Source organism: Lampetra fluviatilis, chromosome 38 (genome assembly GCF_964198595.1).
Source record: "Lampetra fluviatilis chromosome 38, kcLamFluv1.1, whole genome shotgun sequence".
Classification (NCBI taxonomy): Eukaryota; Metazoa; Chordata; class Hyperoartia; order Petromyzontiformes; family Petromyzontidae; genus Lampetra; species Lampetra fluviatilis.
In genome coordinates, this window is record NC_136312.1 from 10,838,565 (window position 1) to 10,858,073 (window position 19,509).

General features: G+C 50.1%; 1 protein-coding gene across 2 annotated transcripts; it reads right to left on the bottom strand.

The window, feature by feature from the left end:
- Positions 1 to 260: 260 nt before the first annotated feature.
- Positions 261 to 19,159, bottom strand: LOC144945734 (uncharacterized). Of its 2 annotated transcripts, none has more exons than XM_078874304.1 (5): positions 19,025 to 19,159; positions 9,028 to 9,173; positions 3,216 to 3,441; positions 1,328 to 1,781; positions 261 to 452 (listed from the first exon to the last, which is right to left on the bottom strand). In XM_078874304.1, exons 2-5 carry the CDS (start codon positions 9,076 to 9,078, stop codon positions 419 to 421), a joined length of 765 nt encoding a protein of 254 aa, XP_078730430.1. In that variant the 5' UTR covers positions 9,079 to 9,173; positions 19,025 to 19,159; the 3' UTR covers positions 261 to 418. The 2 variants fall into 2 exon arrangements, with proteins under 2 accessions (XP_078730430.1, XP_078730431.1); XM_078874305.1 differs by lacking the exon at positions 19,025 to 19,159 and adding an exon at positions 11,629 to 11,842.
- Positions 19,160 to 19,509: the final 350 nt, after the last annotated feature.

Consider the following 19,509-nt stretch of genomic DNA (forward strand, 5'->3'; position numbering starts at 1 on the left):
GTGAGTGTGTGTGTGAGTGTGTGAGTGAGTGTGTGTGAGTGTGTGTGTGAGTATGTGTGAGTGTGTGTGAGTGTGTGAGTGTGTGTGTTTGTGTGTGTGAGTGTGTGAGTGTGTGTGTGAGTGTGTGTGAGTGTGTGAGTGTGTGTGTGAGTGTGTGTGAGTGTGTGTGTGAGTGAGTGTGTGAGTGTGTGTGTGAGTGTGTGAGTGTGTGTGTGAGTGTGTGAGTGTGTGAGTGAGTGAGTGAGTGTGTGTGTGTGTGAGTGTGTGTGAGTGTGTGTGTGAGTGAGTGTGTGAGTGTGTGAGTGTGTGTGTGAGTGTGTGAGTGTGTGAGTGTGTGAGTGTGTGTGTGAGTGAGTGAGTGTGTGAGTGCGATCGTCTTCCTCATGACTCCGCCGGTCTTCTGCTTCTCTCGCTCGCCTCATACGGCGCGACTCAAGCGTATGCTTCTCGAGCTGAGCAACGAAACAAAATCACATCGCGATTAGAAACAACGACAAGGCAGCAAACGTGAACGATAACGCGGTGACGACATCGTTCTTCAATCTGGCAAAGCCAGGACATTCATTAACCCCCCCCCCCCGCTACTTAGCACGAGAAGTGCTCCCAAGTGACGTCATCACATCTATAAGGAACGAAAAGGGAGTATTTCTCCACAAATCTGGCTGTCGCCTGATGAAGCTGGCTGTAATTACTGGCGAAACGTCGTACTCAGATTGTAAATTTTGTGGATTTGCTCTCCAACACACCGGTTAGTGCTGTACTAGTATACTACACTATACACTACACTATACACTAGTGCTGTACTAGTAACGAATTGGCACGTTCTGTTTACGTGACAAACCTTACTATTTGGCTGTGTCAGGTGGTGGCGGGTTTAACGACACATTTATATTTTTTATGCGATCTTAATTTAAAAAAAACCTCTATTGTGGAACACACTGAGAGAGGACTCGCCGAAAAATGTGCGCACAGAGTGCACACATTGGGCGTGTTGCGTGTGACCCTGACTCTGTGAGTAAAATGTCAGAGGTGGACAAATGGCTGAGGTCAGAGCACTGAGCTGGAATCGCTGAGATCCTGGGTTCGAACCCAGGTAGCCAGCCGCCTGTACAGCAATTGAACGGGGTTCCTGTGCGTAGCAAGTCGGTCGTCTAAGCTCTGTGACAGATTCGAATTCTCCGTCTCATGCCGTGACCCCCAAAGCACAGTCGCGATACAATTGGGGAGAAAAATACATAACGTGCAGAGTTTTAAAAAGACCAAAGGTTCCAGTGAAAAAATAGGAATGCATTTAAAAAAAAATATATTCAAACAAAAAAAAACTTACCGGCCCGTGCATCTTGACAAAACTTTTGTGGTCACAAAGTAGATGGCGATGGTAACGAACACAAAGACGCACATCAGCGCTATGGAGATGCCGATAATGGGCCCCTGCTCAGACTTTGCCGCCGCTCCCCCGGTCGACGTGGCTGTCGATCTCAGGAGCACCGTGCCCATTGACGTCGCTCGACTCTCGCTCGGGGTCGCCGAGGCGTCGGTCGCGGCGAGCGCTTTCGTGCCGATTTGTCTGTCCGCCGCAACCGTGGTTCGGTCGACTCCCGCGGTCGCTCCGCTCTCCACGGCGGCGGTGGTGTTGGTGGTGGTGGAGGAGGAGGTGGCGTTGCTCAGGTCGGGGACGCTGCTTGGCGCTGTCATCTTGGGAGTTGAAGTGATGGTCTCTAGGAAGGTCGACGTTTTGTTGAGCGGCGCTTTTGAATCCGGGACGACGGTGGGGATCCTTCCTACAGTGACCCAAAGACAGGGGAGCAAACATTGTTCATGATGATGACGATACGGTATGTCGCGTGTATAAACCCTACCCGGTCTACAAGGTACTCACATGGCCAATTGTGTCTCGGTGTGGTGGTCAGAACTGGAAATGGGCCGTAACGACCCAGAGACGCCGTGGTGGTAGTGGTGATGGTGGCAGTGACTTTTTAACTCGACTGCATCATTTAAGAAGGAAGCAGGGTCAACTGTTGTGGCGGACAGTGTCGGTGCAGGTACAATATTTGTACTGTGGATGTAGATCGCAAATGTCCGTCTGTGGGTGTATGTATGGATGACCACCGTGCGTACGTAACAGGCAGGTGCAAGGAGTATGTGGGCAGTGCAGGACAGTGCTCGGCACTCCTCACATCTCCAATAGCCCGCACTGACCAGCGTGGTGAAGTATGGTCAAAATATCGCAGCAAAGGATTGACAAAACAGGCTTGTACATGCACATATCAGATAACTTTTGGCGGCAATGAAAAGACACCGGTTCTGGTTTAGATGTGGGACACCGATCGTTCGCGTGATTTTTTTTATTTGTGTAAAGACGACTTGGACGCACTTGTCTTGAGATGGTTCCTTTATTTGAGGAGCCACGTTCTCACACTGGAACAGGCGGAGTCCCCCACTGCAACAGCCCCGAGTCTCCCGCGCATCTCCCTTAAATACCGTCCGAGGCCACGCCCCCATTCCCGAACTTTCTTGCTGGTTCTAGACGCTCGTTCTACCAGCAGACTCGACTGTCTTCCTTCTAAGGGAATGATCTATTCTAGATCATTCCTTTCGTACTGCAAGCTGACTCCACTGTCATTACCTCCGGTGGCCATTAGTCCACTCGCACCGTAGGCTGACTCCCCTGTCATTAACTCCCGTGGCATTTATGGACGGCCCCGTAAATCAATATTCTGATGTATGCTGAACTCGCACCGTACGTAGCCAACCGTGCTTATCGGAGGTGCGGGTATCTTCCTATGGAACTGAGGAACGGAAGAATAAGAAGCTACCGTGGAGCGAAACGTCAATCACCAAGCAGGATAACACGTGGGGATAAGTTCCGAAAAACACACCATATCGCACTGAGTGTGCTTAGTTGGCGTAGAGGAAAAAAAAATCGCAAGAACCGTGCACCAAACATAAGCTGGAAAATTTCGGCTAGCTCCGGGCTGCGTAAATATCCTCCTCCACTTCCTCCATCCATCCCTTGCCCATTGTTCCTGCCCGCGATAAAGCGCCCGTGCGGCCGAAACTGTTCAACATGCGCGTGGGCACGCGCGTTGTGTGCGTACGCGCGCGTTTGAGAGTTACACGTGGGGGAGGAGGAGGGAGGGGGGGCGGAGGGGGGGGAGGAGGAAGGGGGGGAAGTGGGGGGGGGGGTTGCTCGGCCCCCCAGCCGCGTCACCCACCCACGAGCAGGTCGACCACGGTGCCGATGGTCGACGCGCCCGCGGTGTCGTTCCCGTGAGCCACGCGGCACGCGTAGCGGCCCGCGTCCTCCGGCCTCGCCCGCGCGATCGCCAGCCAGGCGCGACCCTCCGACGCTTTCCACGTGCACGCGAAGCGGCCCAGCGGCGCCGACTTGCTGTTGTTGTTGTTGTTGTTGCTGTTGTTGTTGTTGATGCAGGGCACCGGCTGGAGGGCAAAGAGGCGAACGTCACGCGAGATGGCGGCACCAAGGTGGCGAGGAGATGCTAACTATCTCGTCTGGTATGCAGGAGGTCCTGGGTTCGATCCCGACCCTGACGCCTGCTGCTGTATATATTTGGAGTTTGCGTGTCTCTCTCCCCGTGGTCGCGTGGATTTTTCTCCGGGTCCTCCGGGTTTTCCCTCCACATTTTGATTCAAAAGTGTGTCTCGAGTATTTGCCTGCTATACATTTCCACGTGATAAAACCACGGCGCTGAGCTATCATTTGTTGCCGCTGTGGGAGAAAAACCACAACTACAATAAAAAAAATCGAATTCCTTGAATCGCCATGATGAGGCATGCACGTTTTTTCCGGTAATGGCCCAGTGGTGGCTATACTCAAGTCAGGGAATGGTATCAGCCTGACGGCTCGTCTGGTCTGGTCTTCTTATTCTTTCGTACGGCTGATCAAGACGCAGAACAACGGCTACAGTTTTACATTTCAGGTTGGTCAAGGCAGATAGCCGCATCAGGAGCAGCGGAGTGTGTTCCTTATCTCTTAACGTAGTTTATATAGCGCCTCAAACCAAGGCACTTTACAAAGAATTAACAACTGCACTACGTTTGAATGTAACGGTGGAGATGGAATGGATGAGAGGAGGCAATTTGGTGGCAAATCTGCGACGCGTGAATTCGGTGAAAGCGCAATTGATGACAGCAAATGATGACTAATGGATTGAATTAACGGGGAATGAGTGATCGCCATATCATGAGAATATGAAGAGGGAACAGTAACGATGGTTAGTGACGAGGGGGAGATTAAGGGGGTCGTGGGGTTAGCTCGGGAACAACAAGTGAGTTTTGAGTGCAGAGTGGAAACTAGTGAGCAAAGATGACCGCTTGATGTGGAGAGGGAAGTTTGTTCCAGTGAAGGGGGGGGGGACACAGAGAGAGCAAAAGCGTGGATTGAGCACCAGCTGAAGGAGAAAACAGAGAGGAGACAGAAAAGATTGCGAATGTGGAGGGCGATAAATTCAGTGTGTTGAACAATTGCGGCAGAGCATCCTTGACGCGTGTGACACCGTGACCTCTGACACAATTTGCCGTGTGCTTGCTGACGGGTATCTCGTCTGGAGTTGTGTGTCAGGAACAATGCTGGATGCATCGAGCGCGTTCCGTGAATAAAAGCGTTATTATTGCCATGTTGGTATTATTGTTCCCATGATTCCAGACGCATGAGACACTCTGTATGTCAACACACGCGTATATGAAACAGTCGCTGCAACGTATGCACCCTACCCCGTAGCGCCTGCCAGCGAATGCGCCGTGTCCTGCAAGCGAGGCACTGCGGCAGTCACGGAGACGTCATTCACAAGCATCGCCCCTTGTGTGCTGGGATAAAACTATAAACTACAACTTAACGAGTTTTATTTGACCAGGTAAGGCCCCACTGAGCTATTCGGCTCTTTTTCAGAAACCACCTGGCCACAAATTATAGCGTGGAAATGTACAGCAATGGCAAATACTCTAAACGCGTGTTTCTAAATCTGGAGGGGAAAACCGCGGGAGCCGGAGAAAAATTCATGCGACCACAGAGAGAGCACGCAAACTCCAAATATGCAGCAGGCGTCAGGGTCGGGGTCGAAACTACCACCTGTATGTATATCAGGCGGATCAGAGTACAACATGCCTTGACCTCTGAAGCCTCACGGAGTCTCAGAAATCTTTTAGTCAGAGTTCTGCCGTTCATGTTTGGCTGGCAACTTCCGTTACTGATCGCTTTACGCATCTGAGAAGAAATACTAGGACCTGGATAAAACGCACACGCATAAGAGAGCACTCAAACCCCCAGCCCCCCCAAACGACCTTCCAAACACCTACTTGCTGTTCTGTTTCCGAGCAAAAGCTGTTTCCATAGGTGGGCGCTGTCACGCGCTTGACGAATCGCGATCCACACGAAGTCACGCTGGATTACGGGAATGCTTATGGTTCTCACACAATTGAAAATAAAGGTTCAGTTTGTGTGTCCGATATTGGCTTAGTTTCTATAAACTTTAAAAAGATGTGTTATCTTACCAGGGAAGGCCCATTGAGCTCCATAGCTCTTTTTCAGAAGCGATCTGGCCACAACTGATAGCTTATCACGTGGAAATGTACAGCAATGCCAACTACTTTACACGCTTATTTATAAATGTGGAGGGGGAAAAAACCGAAGGACCCGGAGAAAAATCCACGCGCTCACGGGGAGAACTTGCAAACTCCAAATATCCAGGCATCGTCAGGGTCTGGATCGAACCCACGACCTCCCGTAAACCAAGGGAGGGAGTTAACATCTCCTAGCCACCGTGGCACCCACCTGGAAGAAAGCTCATTATTTTTTTACGATCCAACATTCTGAGCGTGCCTTTCAGCATGGCTGTGCGAAGAGCGCTTTATCATGAACAGGCGCAGGTGTCCGGCGGCGGGTGCCATCGCCTCTGAGATCTCGTGGGCAGTGGTGTTTCAGACGTTGGGAATTATTGATGAGTGGTGGGCTGCCGTTGGTGGCAAATGCAATCTGCAGGATCTCGCGCGACTTGGACGGCTCATGCTTTCCGAGACAGAACCGCCCACCCCACCCAACTCAAATAAAATTACTCCTGCGGTATTACGCAGTGATAGCAATCTCGAAGTCTCATAATTCCCACTCACAACGGTTGTCGTGCGTTGAAAGAATCAGAAAAGCAAACTGGGAGGGGAACGTGTGTCGGTGTTGCCGCTCCGGTGTGTTTCCTCTCGGCGCTGGGGCACATTTGTTGCATGGAAGGCAGCAAACATGAATTATGAAAAGTCCCTCGATGCGCATTTGATGGAAATGCCCGACAACGCTACGGTACAGCGAGTCTGAAGCCGTTGTGACATTTGTTCGGAATGATGGCTCTGTGATGGTTAAAACCCCCCCTCCCCCCCAAAAAAACATGAAAAAGCTGTTACAAATAAATGCACACCCACGTTGCATTATTAATTACGGGGAATTTTTTCGAATGGACATCAATAAACAATGGGGGGAAACATTGCGGTGGAGATTAAAGTCGGGTCATGGTCAGAGTTAGGGTGGAGTTGCAACATGAGCGATGGTTGTGACATGGATGGAGAATGCGGAGTTCATCTGGGGCACGGTTCGGTTCAACGCTGGAATTCGGCTCAGCGTCAGGCGCACTGTTACAACTCGGGTCAAGGTAGCAATTAAGGTTCGTTAAGGAGGTTATCTATATATGTTTTAAATGTGACACACCGCACACAGAACATTCGATTCAAATACATCTTCGGACTCAAATTAAATCCGTGCAATATGTTAGTACCCGTTCGTACGTCTACTACGTGTGTATGATACACGAGTATCAATGCGCAGATTCGACGGTGCAGCGCGCCGCCTTTCCAAGCATGTAAAACGAATTCGAAATGCACCAGTCACGTCGGGGAAGAATTCACTCAATTCAAGCTTACGGTGCAAGAACCGCAATTCATCAAATGCAGCGGCATAGCAGCGCGACTCAACTGCGTGATCGCTGAAGCGTGAGTAGCCCCGCCAACGGAGAAGCATGCGGTTACAAGCGTGCGTTGTACAATGCGAGTTTCGGCAATGCCGTGCCACCGCTGCCCACAAAGTTTCTTGGTAATGCGATGACGGAAAATTTCCCCCCTTTTTCCTCCTCCCTCCTCCTCCTCGCCGCTCCCGTGGCTGACGAGCGTCGCGCCGGACGCGGCGTCGACGCGAGGAGTCGCGGGACCTCGCGCGGGGCCCCTAAGGCTCGGGGAACGCTGCGGCCACCACTCACTCACTCGCTCCTCGCTGCCGCAAGTCAAATCGAGTGAGGCGTCCGTGCGTCCGCCATTCCCATCGGCAGCGACGTTAACGTTGGATTGTCAATTTGACACGCAGAAGGCTTTCGCGACCAACATCGTCCATAATAGAGGTTGTTTTTTTTGGGTTAGATCGCGTAAATATATAAATGCGTCCTTAAACCCGCCACCACCCGACACAGCCAACTAGTAAGGATTGTCACGTTAACAAACCGTGACAATTCGTTACTAGTGCAGCACTAACCGGTGCGTCGGAGAGCCAAACCACAACATACAATGACTTTCCTATGCAAGTAAAAAATTTGTGTTTTAATATTTTCGTGTTTTTTTAAATGTAGGGCCCCTTTATAACACACGCTACAGGCCCCGCACCAGCTTAACCCAGCGGTGCTCACAACCACCACAAGTGCGGGCAGCCGTATCAGTCGGGCATCTCCTTCTCGCGAGCCACTTTCATTCGATGAGAACGAAAACCTCCCCGCCCTCTCTCCTTCCCGCTCCTCTTTCTCCAGTCACCCACCACTGTCCCACCCCTCCTACCCCTCCATCAGCTCCAGGACGCCACCGCACTCAAGCAATCTCACTAACGTGTTCAAAATCGTTTAGCTTTACTTTATTACTGTCTTTGTTTAAATAGGCTGTTTTTTGTTACTCTCTTCAACACGCGTATGGTAGTATTGTACAGAGAATATGTAGACTGCAACCAGTGGAATATGTGGACGTGACAATGAGCTGTCGATAACGTGCTTTCCTTAACCACAACCATTCCCTTGATTTCTCATGGGGAAATTATTACCTTGAATGTTACGCGACTTTGAGACACGCGCCGTGTTCAGGAACACAACCTCCCACCGACGCGTGAAACGAGGGACAGCTGTACCGTGATTGGACAGAGGTTGTGGGCAAAAGATTTGCCAAAACGTGGGCTTGCCATGCATGGGAGGAGACACTTTGCACAGGACGGGACAGGGAGGGGGTGGGGTGCAAGGGACGAAGGCAGCGACAATGCACAAAGCGAGCATAATCTTGGTGCCACTATGTGAGGAGTACAAAGGAGTTTCATGATTGTTGTTGTTCCTGTTGTTGTTGTTGTTCTTGTAGCAAAGGCTGACGTTAGTTGTCGTCTTTCCAAGCACACCCTCCGATGAGCACAGTTGGCTACGCACGGTGCGAATTAAGTTCAACATACTGGTCGGCGCGGTGGCGAGATGTTAACTACGTCGCCTAGTATACAGGAGTTTGTAGGTTCGATTCCGACCATGGCGCCTGCTGTATATTTGGAGTTTAAGTGTCTCTCTCTCACCGTGGTCGCGTGGATTTTTCTCCAGGTCCTCCGATTTTCCCCTCCACATTTAGAATCAACATCACGCGTTTAGAGTATTTGGTTGCTGTACATTTCCACATGTTAAGCCACTTCGTTGAGCTATCATTTGTGGCCAGGTCACTTCTGAAAAAGAGCTATATATAAATATACATACACTATCCTGGCAAGGGCTGTAAAAACATCTTTAAGTACAAACTTTATCCGGATAATGTCTTGAAGTAAATCCAGCCTTTTCTACGACAACAATTATGGAACTCCTTGCACTGATTACTTTGGAATTGATACTTGCTCGTGCACGTAAGTAGGCGAGTGCCTTCTGTCGTTTGAACCAACGCCAATAGCGGCACGGTCCCTCCAGAGAATTCACAGTCGCCAATGTGAACGAGCCGCAAGGATATAGGGCCCGCGTCAGTGTAACAACTCACAATGTTCTGGTCCCGTTGAATGTGCCACTTGACCTCTGACACGTCGGTCATCACACTGAGGTTATATCCACAGGTGAGGGTGGCCGTCTCCCCTTCCGACACGTTCACCTGCTGCAGCAGGCCAGGGCTGTCCTGTGCTCGCGCCACTGTGAGAACAGAGACAACACACACACAAACAACAACAACAATGCCACCCTGCATTCAACAACACTGGCGTGGAAGGTGGCAGCAGCCGTCGTCACGTGGCCCACTCTGCTAAGCGAGAAATCACGACGCTCGTGACATCACCGACCGAACATCGCGCTCATCGCACACAAAGCGCTTGCGCGATACCTTGCCGATCTCGTCAAGGAGGATAAACCACCGTCAGTCGAGGCCCGGTCAACATCCTCGTAGCGGCAGCGGCTTTCGGCTAGCCGTCGAACAAACACGAAAGTTGGGTCGTGGTCAGAATCAGGGTGGCGTTACAATGTGAGTTATGGTTATGCCATGGATGGAGAGAATGCGGTCATATCTGGGGCGTGGTTAAGTTCAACACTTGAATTTGTCTTTCCTCCAGCGGGGCACTGTTAAAACTCAGGCTAAGGTTGAAATTGAGGCATCGCACGCTTTCAGATGCGCTTCGGCGGCGTCTGGAACGCTCTTCCTGGAGCTATGCACTTTTAAATTAGGATTGAAAACGCATTTCTTTTAGAACTTATTTTTGTGGGTTAAGTTTGTTGTCCTTCCCCCGCACCCCGATCAGCACGTTTGGCTATGTACGGTGCGAAAGAAGTTCAACATGCACACGTACATTACTGTGCTTTTAAATGTAAAAATATGCATAACAGGCAGGCGGGAGTGCCTGGGAAGTTGTGTTAAGGGGCCGTCCATAAATGACGTCACGCACCTGGGGGGGGGGGGGGTCAGACATTTGTGACGATGTGTGACGAGGGGGGGGGGGGTGAGAAATGTGACGTCACGTCAAAATGCGCAACCTTTAATAAATATAGACAACACGTTCTACTTAATTAAATAGACTTTTTAATAAATGTTTTCTCCTACAACATCAGAGTGCAGCGCCACATAAAACACGCACTACAATGACGATAGTCTAAAGCGATTAAACGTCGTGTGCCGTCTGCGATTCAAGCCGAGGCGCGTCGTGGTTGGTCCCATCCAGTGCCGGATTAATTATCGTTTAGCAAAATTAGCTACACATGTAATAGCTACTACACATGTAGTAGTAGTAGCTACACATGTAGTAGCTACGGGCCCCGCACTTTCAAGGGCCCCGCGCCAAATGCTTTCAAGATAACAATTCCGGTTCAGTGATTCTGCACTTGCTCTATTACCATAGTACTATACTGCCTTCAACTTTTATGAACGACTGGGTGTTTAAGGTTAGCGATTTGTCGTATTATCTGGCTGTCTAGCAAATGAAAATAATACAATTACTTAATCATGCAAGTTAATAATTTGTGTTTTAATATCTATGTGTTTTTATTTAGGGCCCTTTACAACACATGTTACAGGCCCCGCACTAGCTTCATCCGGCACTTGCCCCATCCACCAACAACAACCTCCGACCAATCAGAGGGGCTGCGCGGCACGCGTCACGTGACACGGACACGACTCACGTGGCACGTGCCCGGGTGCGCGACCACTCCGTTAATTGCCAGGACGCGTTTCCTCCACGAGAGTGGATGTTGGTGAGAGCCAAATGTTACTTGTAAAAACAAACCTGTCCGAGGTAACGTGCGTTTCAACGTAATTCATTAGGAGGGATGACAAGCGTTTACTTTTATATATGTAGATGGGGGGAGGGGGACAAAAACGCCTCCATATAAATACAAGTTTTCACAAAATGACTCAAATGAATAGCTCGTGAAGATAACGCGACTTCTTTTTAAAGGGAAAGGTGATTCATTTGAACAAGTGTGGAATGCTGTATACTGCTGAATTGTACGTTTGGCCAAATACTCGACGAGGAAACAACGCAAGGAACGTTCCAACGAACGTGTCATACGTCGATCTTGAGTCATTATATTTTGTCTGGGAACATTACTTGGTGCGAGAATTACGTTGCATCAGCAAGTTTAACAATGTGATTCAATGGACATATTTAACGGGCCCTTAATTGGTAAAAAAAAATACAATGGATCGAGCTCAATGGAAGGAATGTCATGGTCGCTGGTGCCTTTGAGAAAGGGCACGGCTAACAATGAATTCAGTCGACCCCCTTACGATGAAAGCGCAGAAAATAGTCAAACCTGTCAACCCCTTATCAGTGCCCTACCTTATTACAGACCAATTCAGACATTATTATTCACCCCGTGCCATTATAAATCTCAAGTTTCATCCGACAACGTCCCACAAGGGAGAAACACAAACAAATAGACAAATATATATTTTTTGTCCATACTGAAACGGCTGTACGACGTATGGACCTGAAAACGCAATTTCCCTGTACAAGTATACGGGGTAAACCATATGAGTTGACAGCTATTTAGAGTTACCCAACCGCTTGGATTAACTGAACACCGCATCTGCTTCTTTTTACAATAATTCAAACGGATAAGAAGGTACCGTTTTTTAACGTAATATTTTTGTTGAACTCACCGCAGATCAACGACAGGGCCAGTGCGATGGCAGCGAAGAGACTTTGCGCCGACATTCTTCCTCGAGATGAAAGACGACGTTTACGAGGACACCCGGCGGAGAGGAAACGCGGGAACTCGAGGACGGCTGGAGTTTTAAGAAGACGCGCAAGAGAGTGTGTGTGTGTGGCTGCCGTGCAATGCCACTTGTCAGGAGTGCGTGTGTGCGCGCGTGCCAGGCGAGAGGGAAATGGGTGTTTTAAGGGGAAGGGAAACTTGAGAAAGCGAGAGAGAGAGCGAGTGTAAGTGTGTCATCACTTGAGGTTCGACCACACAAGTGAGTTAACGGGTGACCGCTATTTTTAATCGCGCGTAACGCCCTTTGGGGGTTCTGCTGGGGCGTAACGCTTGCAAGAGAGTGCCCGAGAGAGCGAGACTCCTATTTTCCTGTCACCATTGTTAAGTTGGTAGAAAATGTGAACGCATGCGCGCTAGCTTCTCGAGACCCATTGTTATGGTCGTTGTTGTTATGATTCAAAATTGTTGTGTTGCTGTTGTTGGGGGTCACATCGGCCACGTTGAGTACATCGCTGGTGTGTGTCGTACGCCCTCCTCCACCCGAGGCGGCCGAATGTATTAAGGTTGCCACACGCTGGAGAGAAATCCACGCACTTTTAACAATTAGGTCGAATTATGAAGCATGGTGGACAGTGGTTACACGTTTTCAATTTGGATGCAATAATATCCCCGCTGTGCTGCGTGGACATGACAGCGCAGCTCCACGTCTATGGAACGCGGTGCCTCTGACAATGAGATTCTTTATAGATATTTAAATCTTCCCTGAAAAGTCACGTCTTGAAAATGTCCCGTTTCCCCATAATTCTGGGTCGTTTAGGCTATTGGCTCTGTCTCATTTCCCTGCTTCCATACAGGGTGGCGCATTTGGCATCTTTGGATTAAATGCGCCTTACAAATCTAAAATCATCATTATTATGATGACTTTACCTTGTAGCAAACGCGAACCGTTGAAGGAATATCATCGTGGTCACAGTGCAGTGCATTACTCACCACGGCGCCACGCCCAACGCGAACCGCCGTTTCCCTCCATCCGTTGGTGATTCATCGCACGCAGAGGGCTCCATACATGGGGCTGCCAGTAATGGGCGCATTTTTCAGACCCCAAATTATGCATTTGTGTCCAGGAGGAGCAGTGGTGTGAGCACACTGCAGCTGTGGGCCTGGTTACGACCAGAATGTCAACTAGCTCGCCTGGTATGCAGGAGGTCGGAGGTTCGATCCCGATCCTGACGCCTGTTGTGTACAGGGTGCTTCAAAAAAATGTTAACACTCCTGAGTGTTTGCAACAATACCACGAGAAATGTGACTCTGGTGCTCTGGAAACCACCTGGAGAAGATTGCAGGCACGTGTTGAACAAGTGGAGACTTTTTGAAGCTGTTAACGTATATTTCTTATCATGTTACAGTGTATTATCTGTTCTTTTACCATTAAAAACGATAGTCCCATGTAAGTGTTAACATTTTTTGAAGCACCCTGTATTTGGAGTTTGCACGTCTCTCTCTCCCCGTGGGCGCGTAGATTTTTTCTCAGAGCCCTTCGGTTTTTCCCCTCCACATTGAGAAACGTGCCTTTAGGAGTATTTCACTGCCATACATTTCCACGCGAGAAGCCCACTGAGTCGAGCCATCATTTGTGATAGCTACGTCGCTTCTGGAAAAATATCTCCATAGCTCAGTGCGGCCTTACCTGGTAAAATAAAAAGTTGAGTTTAGTAACATCAGTGGTGAGTGATATCTTAACTACAAGTCTTTGCGCTCATCTATCAACCCGCACATTGACCATCATGGTGAAGTATGGTCAAACAACCCCCTTGAATAACACAGTGTGGAGGAGCGGGGGGGGAGTTTCCTCAAACAGTGGGCTTACAGAGGACTGTAAATTAGAATTGTATACTTCATACTTCCCAAACATTAGCGCGTGAAGGCATTCAGATATTTCATAATGAAAAAGAACATTTCTACAACGTCCCAGTTTTTAAAAAGTTGTACTTTCTTTCTGCACGTTTTCCGACGAAAGCTGCGGTGTCGGCTTCCAACCAGAGACACGCTGCCCGACATCACAGGTCGGTAGGCACGTGTCCTCATTCACAGGGCCTCGTATTGCCATTCCACTGGGTTGACCGTCTGCACATTGTTTAACGGTGACGTCGAGGTCACGAGGTTATCACAACCGACGCCACTGAGAGCGCCACACCCGCCACACACACTTCCTTCTGCTGGATCGGGGTCGGGGAACCAACCGCTCCCTCGCCCAAGAGAACAATCCGATAAAATCGGCGGCTAACTCAAGGTGCCACACCTCAGCGTCATCCATAAAAGGCCCGTACATGTTGTCGCGCGGGAGCTCGCGTTTACCACAGCGACAGAATCGAAATATTGTACGGAGTTGCCAGCTAGAAAAAAAATATTCACTCCCCTCTCGTGCCCAATTAGCGCTGCGGATAACATTTTTGTTTTCACGGCGACCGGCAGATTCGAAGTTGTAGGCCCCGAGTGGCCACAGGCCACGTGAAGTCGTGCCAGTGTCTGGCCTGCTCTCCCCGCACATCTCCGAATAGCACGTTTGGCTACGTACGGTGCGAAAGAAGTTCCAATGTACAGTCCGTGCTTCTAAAACGCGTGTTTTCATCACGCGATTCATGCATTCGGGTACAATTTTTTTCATATCTATTTACAACGCGGATTCGAATTGGATATAAACGATCGAGTAAACGGGATTGCATCGCACGAGTAGGAATCGGCGGTCGTACGGCTGCCTCCGCGTAGCATCATCACACGAGGCATTGGGATGCCGCTTGATGCTTCGAGATGCTACTCACGCGCCTGTCTTTGTTCAGCCTGCGGTACGCATCTCACGTGTTATCGCCGACTGTGCTTTACCCCGATACTCTATATTATCACGCGATGTTTCCATAACGCGTTGCTCTTCCGGGACGCAGCTACCGCGATATAGAACAGGCTGTACACACAAAGGCCCTCCACCCCTGCGCCAAATTCTGTAGTTGTGCTGGACAGTGGATACCTCCCGATCTCCCAAGCTTCCAACTCTTATAATATTCCACCATCTGCCTTCGGCTCTTCCGTTATATTGCTGACCTCTGGATGCCACTGTCAGAAAACCGCACTCAATCATCCTGCGCGCCGAACCCCACCCGTCAAAGCCTCCTCCCTGCCTCTTCCTGATTTGCGTCTACGTTGAGAGCGCTTTCCTGCCACCAGCCCCTCGTCGAACTTCCAAGGCCCTAATGCTGTCATGAAATTCCTGGCATCCTTCCGCATACTTTCTATTTAATAGCCAGAAGCTTCTTTTCCATATATGCACTCCGAATCTTGCGTGAACTCACTACGCCTGACCATTGCCGTTCCTCCTCTCTTCTGCACTTTACATTCTTCCAGATTTATTTTATATTCGTATTTAGTCTTTAATAAAAACTCATCGTGATAAATACAATGTCAGCTCTTTAGCTTCTCACAATCCACTGTATGATGCACATTTTCAACAACCTTCACATCCTCCACACACTAACAACTGACGTCTAACTGACTGTCTAGGCATGCATTTGTTTTGCTTTGATGGGGCCCATAGCTCACGTGCATGGATCCTGCCATTAACATTTGGCACCCATAGCAACAGAATTTGCTTTAAGAGTCTTGACTCTGCTGACGAGCTGGCCTGCTGAAACGCATTTTGCTCTGAGACATTCGTCCGGAAGGCTCATTGCCTGTTGAGGTGTACATGGATGTTCGGATGTTCCAGACAAAGCTCAGCAATAGTGCGTGTTTAGTGAGTTTCCGTTGTAGCACGAGTAATTACCCATGGCGCAGCGTGGGAGCGCAGTAGAGGTGAGGATGTAATGAATGGGAACAACACACACACACAAAGTAACGAGAAAAATGGAAGAGAGAAGAGAAACATTGGGAAATAATAATACGAGGAAAACGCTGACAAAGGAACGGAGAAAAACGCTTGCAAAGGGACAGCAGAGATGAGGAGAGGGAGGAGGAGATGTGACGTTAGGGCGTCGACGCTGCTACACGGAGCGACGTCTGTTTTCACAGGGGGCGTGGGGAGAAGCGAGTGGGGGAGGAGGGGGGTCAGAGTGGGGGTGGCCACACAGAAGCTTCGTGATTCACGGTAAGCTTGAGCTGATTTACATCGATACAGCTGAAAGGTGCTGAATTTAAACTTGGCTTGGGCGATGCTCGAGTAAGGATGGGAAGTGGATGTACTCGAAGCGGGCTCATTGCCGAGTCTGTGACGGCTCTGTAAGAAGCGTGGCCTTGTTTACGGGGTGAGCAACGAAGGATAATTAAAAAAAAAGTCAAATTAGAAAATCTCTTTAAAAAAAAAAACCGGCAGGTGAAACGTCGCGAAGGAGAAAGTGGAGCAAAAAGCCCTCGCCACCACAGCTGTCCCCAAAGAGCAGCTTGGAGGCGATTCCTCACGCGTACATCGAGTCGTCATCGCCTGCATCAAAAAACCAAACAAACGAAAAATACCAAGTGCCAAAACGCAAAGCGGAATAAGTAAAGGGTGCAATTTTCTCGTCGGCCGTGCATTCCGCTGTAGCTCTCGCCACCCACGAAGGTTACGTGAGGAAAGGCTGCTCCGACAACGTTTCTGGGTTTTTTTCTTCCATCCATCACATCCCACATCTCCTGCCCTCCCACGCTGCGCCATGTGAACACAACAGTTGCTCGAGCTGCGACAGAAACTCATGAAGCAAGCACGAATGCTGAGCTTTGTGGGAAATATACAATCGTCCATGTTTACTTAATTTATTATTTTTTCCTTCAACAACCAATTCAGTCAAGCGGACTCATGCCTCGCGTTTCAGCAGGCCAGCTGATCGGCAGAGTCAAGCTTCTTAAACAACATTTTTTGGTTTCCTGTTGAGAGTACAAAAGAGTGGCTCCCGTTCTTATCTGCAGCATCGCCCTTGAGGTGTTGCCTGATGCCGTCTGAGATGTCACGAGCAGCAGTCAACAACCCACGACGGAGAAGCGGAAGAGCGACGGAGCAAGAGAGACAAACACGGGGGCAGAGGAAGCAAGAGCCAGGGTTACCGACGCCGGAACCCAAAGGACAGGGCAGCTACAAAGACAAAGATACCTACCGTATAGCCTGCCCAGACTGTTGGGGCAAGTGCTGTTAGCGAGCACCCGTGAAGGCCGGCACGGCACACGAGGCGGTGGGTGGCCAGCACCACGCCCGACCGCCTTTGTCAACCTACGTGAGGTCCATGACGGGTTCAAATATTCGATGCTGATATTAATCCTGAGCGGGAATCGAACTCGGATGGCCGATTTAGTGGCGCAGTGCCCTAACCACAGCGCCACCGCTCCAGGGCAGCTACAACACGCGTGCCACCTGCTGTGCGTGGCGCTGCACAGCAACCACGCATCTCGAGACCCGGAGAGCACGTGGCGCTGGGATTGTCTTGGCGAGGGTTCTTGAATCCGAGGCTCAATCTGAGTGAGGAAGTCACCAGCCGCCCCACTGTGCACACACCACGCAGTGCACGCGGTGGGCGACGGTCCGCAGACAGTGGAGCTGGAGACTCACGTGGGGTCGTCGGGAGTAGTTGGGGACGTTTGGGAACTCCCCACTCGAGGAGGAGTCGCGGTGGTGCACGAGACTGCAGCGGATTGTTCCGCCATGCCGCCTGCACTCTTCTGGCTCAGGGCGACATCCGGTTATCCGTGGATGCATAATTACACGTACGTACTTTTTGTCAGCAAAAACTTCCTCGGGATAATGCTATGACTGTCGAGAAAATGCATGGCTGGTTCTGTTTTACTTTGTAAAGCTCAGGAGCTGGAGCCAGGTAAAAGTATCTGGAGGTGGAGCAGCGGCTGAAGCCAACGTGGAGTTGGGAGTCTCTCTTAGCTACCAGAGCCAGACGGAGCCAGCCTGGAGCTGGTGCTGAGTGAGCCATCAGAGCCAGCCTAGAGCCAGCCCAAAGCCAGCCTGGAGCTGGTGCTGAGTGAGCCATCAGAGCCAGGCTGGAGCCAGCCTGGAGCTGGTGCTGAGTGAGCCATCAGAGCCAGCCCAGAGCCAGCCTGGAGCTGGTTTTGAGTGAGCCATCAGAGCCAGGCTGGAGCCAGCCTGGAGCTGGTGCTGAGTGAGCCATCAGAGCCAGCCCAGAGCCAGCCTGGAGCTGGTTTTGAGTGAGCCATCAGAGCCAGCGGAGCCAGAGCCAGAAAACTCCGGGACACTGCCACCCCGACTCGGAACTGCAGCGAGCTGCAATGGTCCAGCCAAGGCAGCTGGGACGCGAGGGGGCCTCCGTTTCGACGCAAAGTCATCCACAGCCCAGTCCAACCGAGCACGACTCTCTCTCAGCCGGCGCTTGGACTCAGAATCACCCTCCGCGACTGAACTCGCCGCACACTCACAGCACGGGAGAGTAATTGCCGTGGACAAGCGGATTGTGTTAATCCCCTGGGGTTTTTTTTGCCGAAAGTAAATACTTCCCAAGGCATATCACGTGATATTTGGGCACAAATCGGCTTAGTGAGATGAAGAGAAATGTGTGGTTACGAAATTAGGAATATGTTTACCAGTCAAGGTCACGAGTGGGTGTTAGGAGGGCAACATATTGTGGCGACTGTATATGTGTGTGTTTTAAACCTCATGCAAATCAAGGACGAAAATGTATTTAAGGAAATGCACGCATTCTATAACGCTTTCCAACAAGTCCTTGCGATTTGAATGAATGCATATTAAGTACGCGTGTTGAACTTCTTTCGCACAGTACATAGCCAACGTGGTAATCGGAGGTGCGGGGGAAGGACAACAAACTAAACACAAAAAGCAGTTCTAATTAAATGAGTTTTCAATCGAGATTTGAAAGTGCACAGCTTCAGTGGCTCCATTATCTCGGAGGGAAGAGCGTTCCAGACGGCCGCAAAAGAAGTGCAGCTGAAAGCGCGCGATGCGGTGACCACCGCCTTTGTTCGATGATTAGCCAAAGTCTGCTGCAAGGATGAGCGGAGTTCGCGTGATGGTTTACGCTCCTTGACGAGATGAGCGTGGCATCGTGGTGCATTTGTGGTAAAGCACTTTGTGTGTAATGAGCACGACCTTATACGATGTAAAAGTGCATAGCTCCAACTGCTTCCCAATATCGGAATTAAAGTGTGCTCAAAAAATGGAAAGCATCACGGCCACGGTGTTGAGAAGAGCAGCAATGTGGGGAATTGTAAATGTTGTGTGTTTACTCTCCAACACACCGGCGGGCTGAAGTGGTCACTCATTGGCGCGTTTTGTTCACGTGACAAATCCCTTACTGGCTGTGTCGGGTGGTGGAGGGTTACGACACAACATTTACACTTACGCGATCTAACCCAGAAACCTTCAGTATGAATAATATTGGTCGCGAAAGCCTCCTGCTCGTTAAATATTCGAGATGTTTCCCTTCTGATCTCCGAAGATGTCCGCGCTTGTCGATTGCCACTCTGTCAACGACTCCCCGGCCTCCGTGATGTTTGCTGTCCCTCGACGAGGCCGTCCTCCTTGGCATCGTCACGCTTCGTCGTGAGTGCCTCGAGCCCGCGGTGCCATGGTGCAGGGCCCTTCCCTGCCGCGATGGCTCGAGCCTTCATCTGCCCGCGAACGACCATGAATTAAGGGGTGGTCACCTCGGCTAATCTCACAACTCGGATCATAACAGCAGCAGCAGCACAATTAAATCTGTGATTTGTGCGTGAGAGAGAATTTTTCTTATTTTTTTAGACAACCGACGCGAGAATTGAGCGCATATCTTGTACATGATATATACGGTTTAATTAATTGCATTTGTATTTATTTAACTAAGCTAAA